Source organism: Limanda limanda, chromosome 10 (assembly GCF_963576545.1).
Source record: "Limanda limanda chromosome 10, fLimLim1.1, whole genome shotgun sequence".
Classification (NCBI taxonomy): Eukaryota; Metazoa; Chordata; class Actinopteri; order Pleuronectiformes; family Pleuronectidae; genus Limanda; species Limanda limanda.
The window spans coordinates 19,115,017-19,127,620 of record NC_083645.1 but is presented as its reverse complement, the minus strand read 5'-3'; the positions used below and the strand labels follow the sequence as shown (position 1 = coordinate 19,127,620).

Sequence of the window (12,604 nt, the reverse complement as noted above, 5' to 3'; positions counted from 1 at the left end):
AACATGCACAGCAGTGGCCTGCTGAAGGTCATTGTGTAGGGCTCAGGCAGTGCTCCTCCTGTTCCTCCTCGCAAAAAGGAGCAGAAACCGGTCCGGTTGCTGGGTTGATGCGTTTCTACGGCCCTGTCAGCTCTCCTTGTGTAACGTCCGGTCTCCTGGCATCTCCTCCATGCTCTTGAGACTGTGCTGGGAGACACAGCAAATCTTGGATATGCCATCCTGGATGAGCTGGACTACCTGATTGGGCTGCAGGTCCCATCTCATGCTACCAGTAGGGACAAGGACACTAGCATAACACAAAACTAGAGAAGAATCAGTCAGAAAGGAGAAGGACAGCATATGTCTGTGGCCACCACAGTTCCTTTTTTCACGGTTGTCTTGCTTTTGCCTCCATTGCACCTGTTGTCACTTTAATTTACACCAAAGCAGGTGAAATAGATTCACAATCACTTCCGAAACTGACGGATTGTTATCTCTGAACCTTAACTGACTTGTTGTTATACTGTCACGATTAAGTGTCCCCTTCATCTTCAGCAGTGTACAGCCCAGTATATTGGTATCTGAATTGTTTTTACTCACTTATAACTGTATAGGCCCCAGCTACAAAAATCCATATCAGTCCAGCTGAAGTGTGAAAGATTCAAATATATATTTTCATCAACTACATCAACTTTCCATTGTATTTCTTTTATTCCAATTTGGACTAAAGACCTTGCATTTAAAAAAGCTGACAAGTGGCTGGTGGACAACATCTAGGTCAGAAAACAATCTGGGTCAATCCGGGTCACAAGCAACAAGATGTTACAGCCGTTGATGCATCAGCCTACACATTCACATGGTTTATAAACTCAATAAAATATTACGTGTCATTAGAGAAACAATCATGTTATGTTTTTTCTCTCCACCGTGTTGTCTTGCTCGACTACAGACCACACACGACCAGTGGTGTGTAATGTTTAAACCTCTGAGGTGGGCTGTATCTCAGCTGTAAAATATTAAACATTAACAAAACACATGAACTAAACAGCACAATAGCAGTTTTTGTTAACAACTGTGTGGGAAACGTAAAAGTTTAAATAGGGTCAAATTGCAAGTAGATCCTCAACTTCTACAGCGAGGTGTCATCATGTGCTTTACTATCTATCTCCAGTCGTAAATGACCAATAAGCTGATAAAGATGCATCGCAGCGTCTCCAAGTTAATACGATTAAAATCAAAACGTGTGCACACTTGCTTTATGCTAAGAGGATAAACCAGGACCCGTTTTAAAACAACAAACACATCGTTATCCTCGGTGTGCTAGTTCCTGTGCAGGCGGGAGAGACGCGGACACGTGACTCGTCCGGTGGGGTGACTTCAGTTTCTGGGGTATTTCCGATGGTAGCTGCCGGGGGTCCTCCATACGTGTGATCGGTCCGCAGCGAAAAACGTGGACGATGACGTCGACTCTGCTGAAGGTAACGCACCCGCAGCTTTGTAGTGCAGGGAAAAGGTGAATAAGCGAGTCACGTGACCCAGTGGAGCTTGTTTCTGTGCTAATCTCAGCGTTATTCTGCTTTTAGCGAATCGGAAACACAAAATCTGGTCATATGCGAATACCCTGTGTCTCCACAGGTACATAACCTGAATTGCCCCCATCATTGCCATCATCTGGTTCCATAGTGTAGCGGTTATCACGTCTGCTTTACACGCAGAAGGTCCTGGGTTCGAGCCCCAGTGGAACCAGTATTTTTTTTTTCCGTCCTGAAAATCCTACACCCCTGACATAGTTATTTTGTATGTTCGGTTAGATAGATTTTAGATAAATACTAGATAGATTGATACTTTTGTGACCCCGATGGACATGTGGGCATCGAGTAGCAAATACAGCAGTCGAACAAAGAGCACAAGAGGATATAAACTCAAATGAGTCAAGTGTTTGCTAATGAAGATATTTACATTACAAATATTGTAAGATTTAATTCAATGAATACGATATTAATGCAACACTGATTTCAACTGCTACATATGTTAGAATACAGTTCAAGATGGTGAACATCCCTCGTACGAATTATTCTTGTAATGTGCTTACTTGTACAATATGCCCCCTTATTGTATTTTGGTAAAGGAGACAAACTCAAGTGTCATGTTTCTAACTTAGCTTGTTACTTGACTAATGTTCAGAAAATGAAGGATAGATCAAAGAATGGATGTGTGATTAATTACAACGGGTGTTTATTGTTATTAATCAGACATTCACTCATTTATTTAATTGGCACATTTAGATTGTATGGAAAACACCTGGGTTTGAAACCACCTGCAGCAAATTGACTTTTTAATTTCTTGAACTTCAAACGTTAAAGCACAGTTAGCAAACTAAACACTGAGTAAACTTACTAAACACTGACTTAATAACAACTTATTTACTTGTTCTATCTTTATCGTCCATGTTAACGAGAGAAAAGCAGAGCGTTGATGAAGAGCTGCAGAAGAAGAACTCCCCTCAGACCAACACACATCCGGCCCCCTCTCCACTCAGACTGGGAGTGAACCACAGCAGATAGTAAACACGTTACAGATGATTAACTCTTGAGGAAACACTCACCAGCTCTTCACCAGGAGCCATTTGTCTGGTTCGAGCTCTGCAGCCTCATCGGTCCGTCGCCACCAGGTCCTCGGGCTCCACTCGAGCGGGACAACAGCGCCATCTACAGTCCTACTGCTCGAACTCTTTACTCTGACTTTTTTAACGACCACTATCGATTTTATTTCATTTTAAATATTAAATATTAAATCTAAAAACACAATTAGCGGTTAATTTCCACTCTGACGCTGTTTTTTTTAAAACAAATAAATCTGACCCGTTTCCTCGCGGACCAACGGATATCGTAACTTTCTCACTTCCGGGTGTCGCATCGTTTACTGTCCCCCTCAAAATGGCGAACGTCGCCGCTGCAGCCGCCGCCGCCGCCGCCGCTGCCGCCGCTCTCGCCGCCAACAGAGACCCAGCGGTCGACCGGTCGCTACGGTCCGTGTTCGGTGAGTCCCCCCCTCCCCCGGTGCTCCCCCCGGTTCCTCCAGGTTCCTCCCGGTTAATCCGGTAAAAACGTAACAAGTCGCTGATGAATGGAGGCTTGCTAACGAGGCTAGTGACGCCGTTAGCCGAGCACAACGAGGAGGCAAAACTTTACACTGCCCTGGAAAGTTGTATTTTATTTATTGTCACCTCTTTGTGTATTTAACTTATAATTCTGTATTTATTGTTTAGTGGGGAACATCCCGTACGAAGCCACAGAGGAGCAGCTCAAAGACATCTTTTCTGAAGTGGGACTCGTTGTCAGCTTCAGGTGAGTGAAAGAGAATCTTCATCCAAACACTGGACACTTAAACCTCAATTCATAAATAATAATATACTCCATCAAAGTGTCAATATCACGTTTATTCCTTTATGTTCCTCTCGACATTTTGAGTTTTCTCCTCACAAAGAACGATTCACGATGTGTATCTGTACCTGTATACACTCAGTTATCAGTTTATTAGGTACACCAAGCTTTAACTTTAATACATTTTATGTATACTGCAACTCTCATACATAATATGAAGCTCAAAGGGTTTTTACAATTAGAACACGTTAGCAATAAAACAGACTTAGGAATTGAAGTATAAAACTAGCAAAGGGTATAACAACAAGTTAAAAGGACTAAAAAAAAATCCGTCAGTCACTTTTTATCTCCATCTTGTCGGATGACACTCATCTCAATTTGAAGTTGATCCGATGAAAGCCCTGGTACAAGTACATCAAAGTAAAAATGTGGAATACGGCCAAAATGGCCACTAAATGCAAGATAGCAGGCTTCCTGTTGTGTTTTTCCAATTGCACCTAAAGACTTTTTTGTTTGTCTGGTCATGATACACCTGTATATCGATTTTTGTGAAGACCGGTCAATGTGAACATGTTCCAGGGGTCTCGGGGGGCACCGTTGAGCCATTTTGCGACGCCCATTGAAAATTTCCTTCAGAATACGTAAATTTTCACCACTTTCTAACTTTCTGCAAATTTTGGTAAGAAGTTGAGCATGGTAAAGCCCTCAAAAAGCCAATTCATTTGCCTGAATAATAATAATAATAATCCTTACAATTTCAATAGGGTCTCACCTGACACCTTTGATGTCAGTGCTCGGGCCCTAAAAATAAACAAAAGCAATGGTTGTTAAAAAAATTTTTTTTATAAAAAGCAAGATCATAGAAACAGGTCTTGAGTTGCATCTTAAAACTATCAACAGAAGTAGCTTGTCTGATGTGTGCTGGCTATCCTGGATTCACTGTTTGTATTGATGTGCACAGTATAATAGGAACACCATGCAACAGCATCACTGACTGAACATCCTGCTTAAGTATCACAAATTTGACTTATGAACTTTATGGCAGTTTTGCATAATAGAAGATTCATGAAGGTAGATCTACTTATAGGACTGTTTTATTAGAACACATTAGTTTGAGTTACCTTTCAATGGTATGTGTTACATGCTATATTCAGTGTGATCTACACCATTCAGATGTGAGAAACCTTCAGTCCACTCACTCCCTGTTACGTCAGTGTTCGACATCCTCTTCTTTACCTTTTAGCTGTCTGATGTGCCCTATAACCAGAGTCCAACTATGAACCACGTTTCTCTTGTTAATGTCAGACCTTTCTCGGTCAAAGCACCAGTTCAAGCTCCTAAGATTCGTATTTTAAAGTTAAACAAGAACCTCCCCAGCTCATGTTGGTAAACTTTCAGCAAGTAGCGATTGTCCTCATTGTCATCGTCACTCTGGTTTTCAGGTTAGTATATGACAGGGAGACAGGTAAGCCCAAGGGATATGGCTTCTGTGAGTATCAGGACCAGGAGACGGCCCTCAGTGCCATGCGGAACCTGAACGGGAGAGAGTTCAGCGGTAGGGCTCTCCGTGTTGACAATGCAGCCAGTGAGAAAAACAAGGAGGAGCTCAAAAGTATGTGTGAGTGTTTTTTTTTTATTTGCGATTCTTTCAAATAGAAGATTTCTGTAAAAAAGCTACAGTGCTCTGAAACTTTTTTCATGCCCAGGTTTGGGAACCGGAACCCCCATTATCGAGTCTCCTTATGGAGAACATGTGCAGACACACGAGGCCCCGGAGTCCATCAGCAGAGCCGTGGCCAGTCTGCCTCCAGAGCAGATGTTTGAGCTCATGAAACAGATGAAGGTTGGTTTGCTTTTCTGGCTTTCTCTAGCATTTTGTTAGGATAATACTGGTCTCACACTAATTGAGACATTTACCTTTCCATTCATTTTCTTATATACAATTTCAATTGATTCATTTAGTAATTTCCAAGGTCTAAATAAGATGGTAAGAGGTTCCCTTACCAGTTCAGTAAGTTATGACCCAACCTCTGGAACTGGCACATCTGTGGCATTTATATATTATAATGTTGCTTTTATGCAAAATGATTGTGTGTACGTATAATTCAAAACAACAGATATCTAATGAGGACTCGCAGTGAAGCTATTGTAAGGTTCCTTTTCACAAATGCACGTTCTCAGGCTGCATGTTTCCTGCTGCTTGCGCTCTTAATTCTTCAAGAAAAGATGGGCACAAGCATTTCTCTCTGTTTGAATTGCCTACAGGACGACCACATTATGGAAATGCACTTCCTTTGCTTTCATTAACAGAGGCTCTCTCTCTCAGCTCTGCCAGAGAAGCCTTATCTTTGCACAGCTGGCAGTCTGCTTCATTAAGCTCAAAGAAACAACACACTGCAGACATTTTTCTCCTGACTGGAAAAGTGTTTGGTGCACCGAAGCCTGTGTCAGTCGGACAGCTCCACATGCTGATCAGAGTGCGGCTGTTTGAGCTCCTGATCCTGATGCGACTGATATTGTTGCCTTTGTCTAATGTTCTGTGCTGTTGCAGCACATGTCCACAAACAACTTAAGTTTAAAGAGATTAATTTCAACCTGTCAAGAAGTAAAAACTCACGAGGCAATGATGGGTTTTTTTCCTGCCCAGTTGTGATATTTTTCATGTAGATTATAACATCATTTTACCAGATTCTGTTTGGTGACAATGTGGTGTGTCTCTCTCCAGCTGTGTGTGCAGAACAGTCCCCAGGAGGCGAGGAACATGCTGCTGCAGAACCCTCAGCTGTCCTACGCTCTGCTGCAGGCCCAGGTGGTCATGCGGATCGTCGACCCTGAGATAGCCTTGGTGAGAGAAGCCAGATTGAGAATGAAGAGATTAGTTAATTTTTATTCAACTGCGACTTTGTAATTCGACAGTAGCGATAAATGTTAGTCTGCACTTCAGTATCCACTCATTTTTGAGGGATTCTGATCCATTTGTTCCGTTTACAGAAAATGCTCCACCGTCAAACCCAAGTCCAGAGTCTGGCTCCCAGCGGCCAGAGTGGAGGAGGGCCACCGGTCAATCCACCTCCTGTACAGCCCAGCATGCCAGTGTCTCAGCCCCAGCCCCAGGTGAGTAGTCACTTTCATGCAGTTTCACACGTTCACAGAACTTCCCTGAACTTGGCCCGAAAAAATGACACGTCACAGTTCTGTGCTGGGTAATAAATAGTCCTTGATCATTTGGGTCACAAACTGTAAATGCTGTTGGACGGTGATGCTACTGTTTGTAGTGTTTGTGTAATAATTTACTCGACATGCCGATGAAATAAAGTTGATCAAAGGTGAACTTTGCCTTCTAATTTTTTTTGTGTCGTTCCAAATCATACCTTAAAGATTGTTTATGTAAAAATTGATCTGATGACGAATATTTATGTTAATTTGTTGGTGTGTTCTATGATATTTCTATTCTTTTTTTCTTTTCTTAAAATTGTGGAATATGATCAGCCTGGAATGCATGTTAATGGAGCCCCTCAGATGATGCAACCCCCCAACATGGGTCCTGTCCCAGGACAAAGTCCTGGACCGGGTCCAGGACCTGGAACAGGACCAGCCGGACCTCCAGGTAAACATCAAGCTGCATCAGCAACTCAACTGGTTGTGAAAGCATCATCCTTATGTTCCAGATATGTGACTGTTTCATTGCATCTGTCTCACTTGACTACAAACTGATCATTGGTACCTTTATTTATTTATTGTCACATGTCAAAAGTTTATAAGAATTATAGGTTAAAGATGTATTTCTCCTACTAATAAAAAAAGGCAAAGCTGTATATTTTTGGTAAAATTAACGTTCAGACTGGTTGAAGATCAAACATTTGATACCCAGGTAATAATGTCAAATAATATAATGAATATGAAAAACGTTTTGTGAAGCAAATCTCCCTCATGGATTTAGCTGTTAGTCTCAGAACTATTTTAAACATAGGCACAGTCATGCATTGCAGTGATTACATCTATTTTGTTAATTTAGTATTTACATTTGTAAAAGTCCATGTTTATAAAACACATTCTCAACTGAAGTTCACCCAAAAATTTGGGTAAAATACTGAATTTTTTTTTGTGCTATTTTTGAGGCATAATTTTACCTAATTTTATGGTGTAATGGCTCACTGGAGTCACTAGGTGTCACCAGAGGCCTGTGATTAGTAGATGTACTGTCAACTCGACTCTGGAGGATCTAGAACAGAAACTTTCTATTTATACATTTATATTGTCTAATGTCAAGTTCCCCTCTTCAACCCTGTGTGTGTGTGTGTGTGTGTCTGTGTATGTGTGTGTAGCTGAATATGTGTGTTCTTGTACCTCTTTGTGAGGACCATTTTAAGCATAGACCCAACAGAGTGAGGATATTTTTGCCAGTCCTCACTTTTTCAATAGGCTGTTTGAGGGTTAGAGTTTTAATGAGGTTTGGGTAAGTGTTTGGGTTAAGCACTTAGTTTGGATGGTTAGGGTCTAGGGAATATATTATGTCAATGAGTGTCCTCACTAAGATAAAAATACAACCCTGTGTCCGTGCATGTGTGTTAAATGAGCACGCTTCAAACTTGTCAGTGTTGCTTTGCTTTCTTGAGTTTTGTGTCTCCTGTTCTTTTCACTTTACTGCTGGCTCAGGAAACCTTCAGCATTCTCCCACAGGATCGTCCGGCCAGGCGGCCGTCGAGCGTCCTCCAGGTATCACTGTCCTCCCTCAGTTCAGTCCGGTTGTAGGACTGTCATGAGCGGCCACTGTCCGAACATACAGAACATCTGAAATTAGGACGTACAGGTTTTTAGAATGCACGTCCACTTTATCTCATATGAACCCTTAAGACTTTTAAGCCGTTATCGAGCAAAGGCAATGAACACTATTAGCGTAGCTGAATCAGAATGTGTTGTGGTAGTTGTGGTTGCATGTGATGCAAACAAATACAAGTTTGGGCTGGAAGTGTCTTTGCATGATTAGTTTGTGTTACTGTTGAAGCCAAACGCCTTTATTTTAAATGGGTGCTACTTAAATGCAGGGATTAGTGGTTGAGTGTTGAGTGTTTTAAATTCAAATGACCATTGTTCATTGTAAAGTGATACTTGTTTATCTTGTGGAAAATCTGTTAGTCAGATTCTTCAGACAATAGTACTGCTATTAATTTGATGGGAAGCTGTCAATCGAGAAGTGCAAGGAACATGATTTAATTAGCAGCAACAGTTCTCTGACAAGAGGTGAATATGCAGTTTAATTGCAATAAGAAAACACAATCTTTAAATAGATACTTGAGGTAAATATCCTGTGATTTAAATACTTAGCCAGTGTTATAAGAACTGCTATAGACGGACAAAGTGCACACGTATGTGTCAGGCGCAGAAATAGCTCCTTAAGGATTCAAGCCAGTCGGTGCAGATGGAGCAGGCTTTCTGCCCGGAGCTCTCTACAGATCGGACTGCATTGTACGGCCTGATGGTCGCCAGTTAAAGAGAGCACTCCACTTCGGTCCACGTTTGCATCTTAGGATTCTGTGAAGCAGGCTGACAATTCCACAGGGGGGGGCTCATCAGCTCAGCACAGCAGGTTGTCCACTCGGGCTGGTTGATTGTTCCTCTGCAGTGCTTGTGCAGGGGTGACTCCTGTTTTCCCCCGAGGAAAAAATGAAGGAGCATGTTGGGATTTTGATTTCCCTCTGTCTGTTATCATTTTGTTTCTGCCACGTTTTGGCATTTTGTCATGAAAGTTTGATTTTGCTGCAGTGATGAATCACATCCTGAAGAGTCCGTCTCTGCATCTTATAAACTCAAAGTTCACGGTTATTTTCCCGTGATCTTTTTTGTGATCATCAGTTGTCATAAATAAAATGTCCACTGTTATGCCATTAGTTTAACATGAGTTTGTCCTGTTGTAGATGCAACAGATCAGACTATATCTAGTTGGACTAAAGTAAATATTGAACAAATGTTGAACCCAGACATGTTTTTTAGATTAATATTCATGTCAGATTCACTGTATCGGGATAGTTTTTACAGCATGAGATTTGTGATAACCCTTTTCCTCCCTTTTTAATTTGACGGTAGACAGAATTTTCTTCTTTCTTCTGCCCTGCTCCTCCTCATGTCTCCTGTTGTGTTGTCGGGGCTGCTGCAGTTTGCTATGTTTACTGTTCCCTACTTATCGCGAACTTTATAAAGCTATAAATCTCCATCCTTTGCAAACACCTCTTTATATTTTTCTGTGTGGTTTCACTTGCTCGGAATTTCCGCCCATTTATTGGATTAGTCATCAATCATTTCCTGGTCAGTGAATAGAGACGTGCCTTTTTAATGTTGTGTATTCATGTTGTTGAATATGTGTTTCTTCTGCTCTCAGGACCAGGTGGAATCCCCCCCAGAGGCCTGCTGGGTGATGGTCCTAATGACCCCAGAGGAGGAACTCTGCTGTCTGTCACTGGAGAGGTCATAGAACCCAAGTAAGAAATTAAATTCACATCTCATTTCATTAATAATTCAGCTGGTTGTGTTGATTTTTGGAGTAGCGACAATTTGACTTCAGACAATGCCAGTGGCGGCTGCAGCTTCATTTCCGTCCCGGCTCTTTCCCACTTGTCTCCCTCACTATCTCCCTCTTTCAGGATTTGGATCTGTCCAATCAATAAATGCCACAGGGCCTGAAAAACGTCTTGAGTGTTAAATTCAGTGTTGGCCTCAGAAACCCTGTATCAGTTGCAGTTTATGTTTTGGCAGCAGCAGAAGGAAATGGTCAATTTCCAGTAACTTAATTCAGTTCTCAGTGACTCGCCAGCTTTGTTTTTCACAAACCTGATTGTCTTTATTTCTTTGTGCGTCCATTAAGCCGCGGCTACATGGCTGCTCCACCACAACACCAAGCCCCACCTGTACACATGTCCCCGATGGCAAGTGGCCCCCCTCCAGATATGAGAGGACCCCCGATGGACATGAGGGGCCCACCTATGGGTGAACCCCGGAACATGATTGGGGACCCAAGAGGGCCCCCGATGATGGAACAACGGGGACCTCCGATGGAAACCAGAGGTAACTGCTCTGCAAACGCGCCAACCCCAAACTTATTGGAGTTAAAATTATTTTCAAATGCAGTTTCGGTCCCAATTTTCTATTCCTGCTACTATGGTTACGCTTCAACAAAGACTATAGTCTATATCTTTGAATTCACTTCTTCCCTCATTTATCTTTACTGTCATCGATGTCAACATGTCTCAAGAAGCAGATCACCTCATCAGTTCTTCATGTACACACCAGTGGTTCACTCAGTATTCAGCCAGGTGGGGTTTTGTTTCACTCTGCAGGTCGCGACCCGAGAGCGATGGATACTCGTGGCCCAGTTGCTGCACAGAGGGTTCCCATGGCAGGGGCAATGCAAGGCCCCCCCTCTCACAACATGGGTCCTAACGCTCCTCCACCTGCAAGACCGGTAACAGCAACTCCCTGTGTCTCAGTCTGCCATGGCTGTTTGATTTTAATGTTTGCCGCTAATGTGATTTAAAAGTTTTGATGTGGCTAAAACCAGAAGAGGATTCTCAGTCATCCAGGTCTTGATTGTTAAAAAATAAACTCTTGGTCCAACTGGAGGAATAGTGGCCAGAACTAAAGTAAATAGATATTGTCACCTTCCAAGCGACAGCCTCTACAACACAAGTCCGATGAATCTTCCAATAACTTATGTTTCTGTGTTTATTCTACATTTATTCTTTAAATTTGATGAGGAATTACACTGCCTTTAATTAATTATATTGTTTTATTGTCGAAATGTATTCTTCCTGTGTATTTGCGGTTGGCAGATTATATATGTAATTTCTTACAGCGAATCTTAATCTTTCCCACTTGACCCTTCAATCACTAGTCTGTAGATACCAGTTAAATAAACAGTAACTTCACATTTAATTTAAAACATCTGAAAGTCATAGTGTTCTTGAGGGGAGAAAGATGTTTGAGGTGATTGTCTCTCTCCTGATGAAGATGTTAGACTAACTGTGTGTGTTCTGCAGGGTTCTGGTGCTCCTCCATCGGGCGGCGGCTTCAGTCCGGGTCAGAGTCAGGTCTCCACACAGGACCAGGAGAAGGTGAGTGTCACGTCATCTAACTCCCCTGCTTTCTGACAAACTACCAAGATTTATGACCTTCATCATCTTATCCGAATATCTTATGTCTAAAACCGAAAAAAGGACAAACTCATTGTAACACAAATATCAATTACCAGCAGTTAGACATCATCTGTGTCCATCCGCAGCTCGTTGAATCCCCTCAGAGCGAAATGCTGCTTCCTGTTTTCCGTCTCGTTCACTGAATGCAAGTCATCCTGTGAACCTGAAGGACAAAACAGGGCTTGTGTAATCGAAGCTGGAATTTTCTGGTGTTACAAAACAAAAAAAGGAATTCTGACTTTTCCTGTTACCAAAGAATATAAAGAGATAGTTTTCCTTTCCTTCTGGGTGTGTAGAAACTGGGTGCGGACCGATTTGTAAAGAAGTGACGGTGACGCAAATTCATGTTGTTAAATGAGCTGCGACGTCCTGACAGCTCATAAATCTTCTTCCTTCACTTAAATAACTAAAAAAAAAATCTAAACCCAGCAGTGCATTTGGGTTATTATCAAACCGCTGTTTGAATTGTTCGTACAACTTTTACCTTCTAAAAGTGTCCCTTCTTTTTTAGGCCGCCCTGATCATGCAGGTGCTGCAGCTGACCCCCGAACAGATCGCCATGTTGCCCCCCGAGCAGCGGCAGAGCATTCTCATCCTCAAAGAGCAGATTCAGAAGACTGCGGGGGGTGCACCGTGAAGACCCCACGTACAAAGACCCTCGTCAGGTGGAGTTTCTCTCATATAGGAAAAGTTTGGAAACGTTCTTGAATCCTCACTGAGTAACTCATGATTTCTGTTTTCCTTCCTTTATGATCTCAGGGCTCCACACGGACCCGGTCACCTGCAGCTTCGACACATCGGAAGATTCCTTTTCTAACAGTCTGGAACGTTGTATAGTTTTTTTTTTTTTTTATCATATGGTCTGTCTTCTGTATGTAAGAGTCAAGTTAGAGCTTTTGGATTCAAAAATAAGCAAAACTTGTGAGCAGATTATGTTGAAAAGTAAGTTTCATTCGTTTCCCCCCCAAAGCTGTTTTCATATTATTGTTCTGGAAACTTTCTGAATATTGTTTTGTCAATAAAACAAACAAAAATACTAGGACCTCTTGATTTTTT

General features: G+C 42.0%; 1 protein-coding gene and 1 non-coding gene across 3 annotated transcripts; both read left to right on the top strand.

Annotated features, from left to right (window-relative positions):
- The first annotated feature begins 1,652 nt into the window (after window positions 1–1,652).
- Window positions 1,653–1,725, top strand: trnav-uac (transfer RNA valine (anticodon UAC)). The gene has a single exon. It is a non-coding gene; the product is annotated as a tRNA-Val (tRNA).
- Window positions 1,726–2,915: 1,190 nt separating this feature from the next.
- Window positions 2,916–12,584, top strand: cstf2 (cleavage stimulation factor, 3' pre-RNA, subunit 2). Of its 2 annotated transcripts, none has more exons than XM_061079707.1 (13): window positions 2,916–3,018; window positions 3,248–3,326; window positions 4,805–4,974; window positions 5,069–5,205; window positions 6,088–6,207; window positions 6,354–6,476; window positions 6,852–6,969; window positions 9,739–9,838; window positions 10,222–10,421; window positions 10,694–10,818; window positions 11,393–11,467; window positions 12,060–12,213; window positions 12,308–12,584. In XM_061079707.1, the coding sequence occupies exons 1-12, from the start codon at window positions 2,916–2,918 to the stop codon at window positions 12,183–12,185; spliced, it is 1,476 nt and encodes a 491-aa protein (XP_060935690.1). In that variant the 3' UTR covers window positions 12,186–12,213; window positions 12,308–12,584. The 2 variants fall into 2 exon arrangements, with proteins under 2 accessions (XP_060935690.1, XP_060935689.1); XM_061079706.1 differs by having other exon boundaries at window positions 4,805–4,980.
- Window positions 12,585–12,604: the final 20 nt, after the last annotated feature.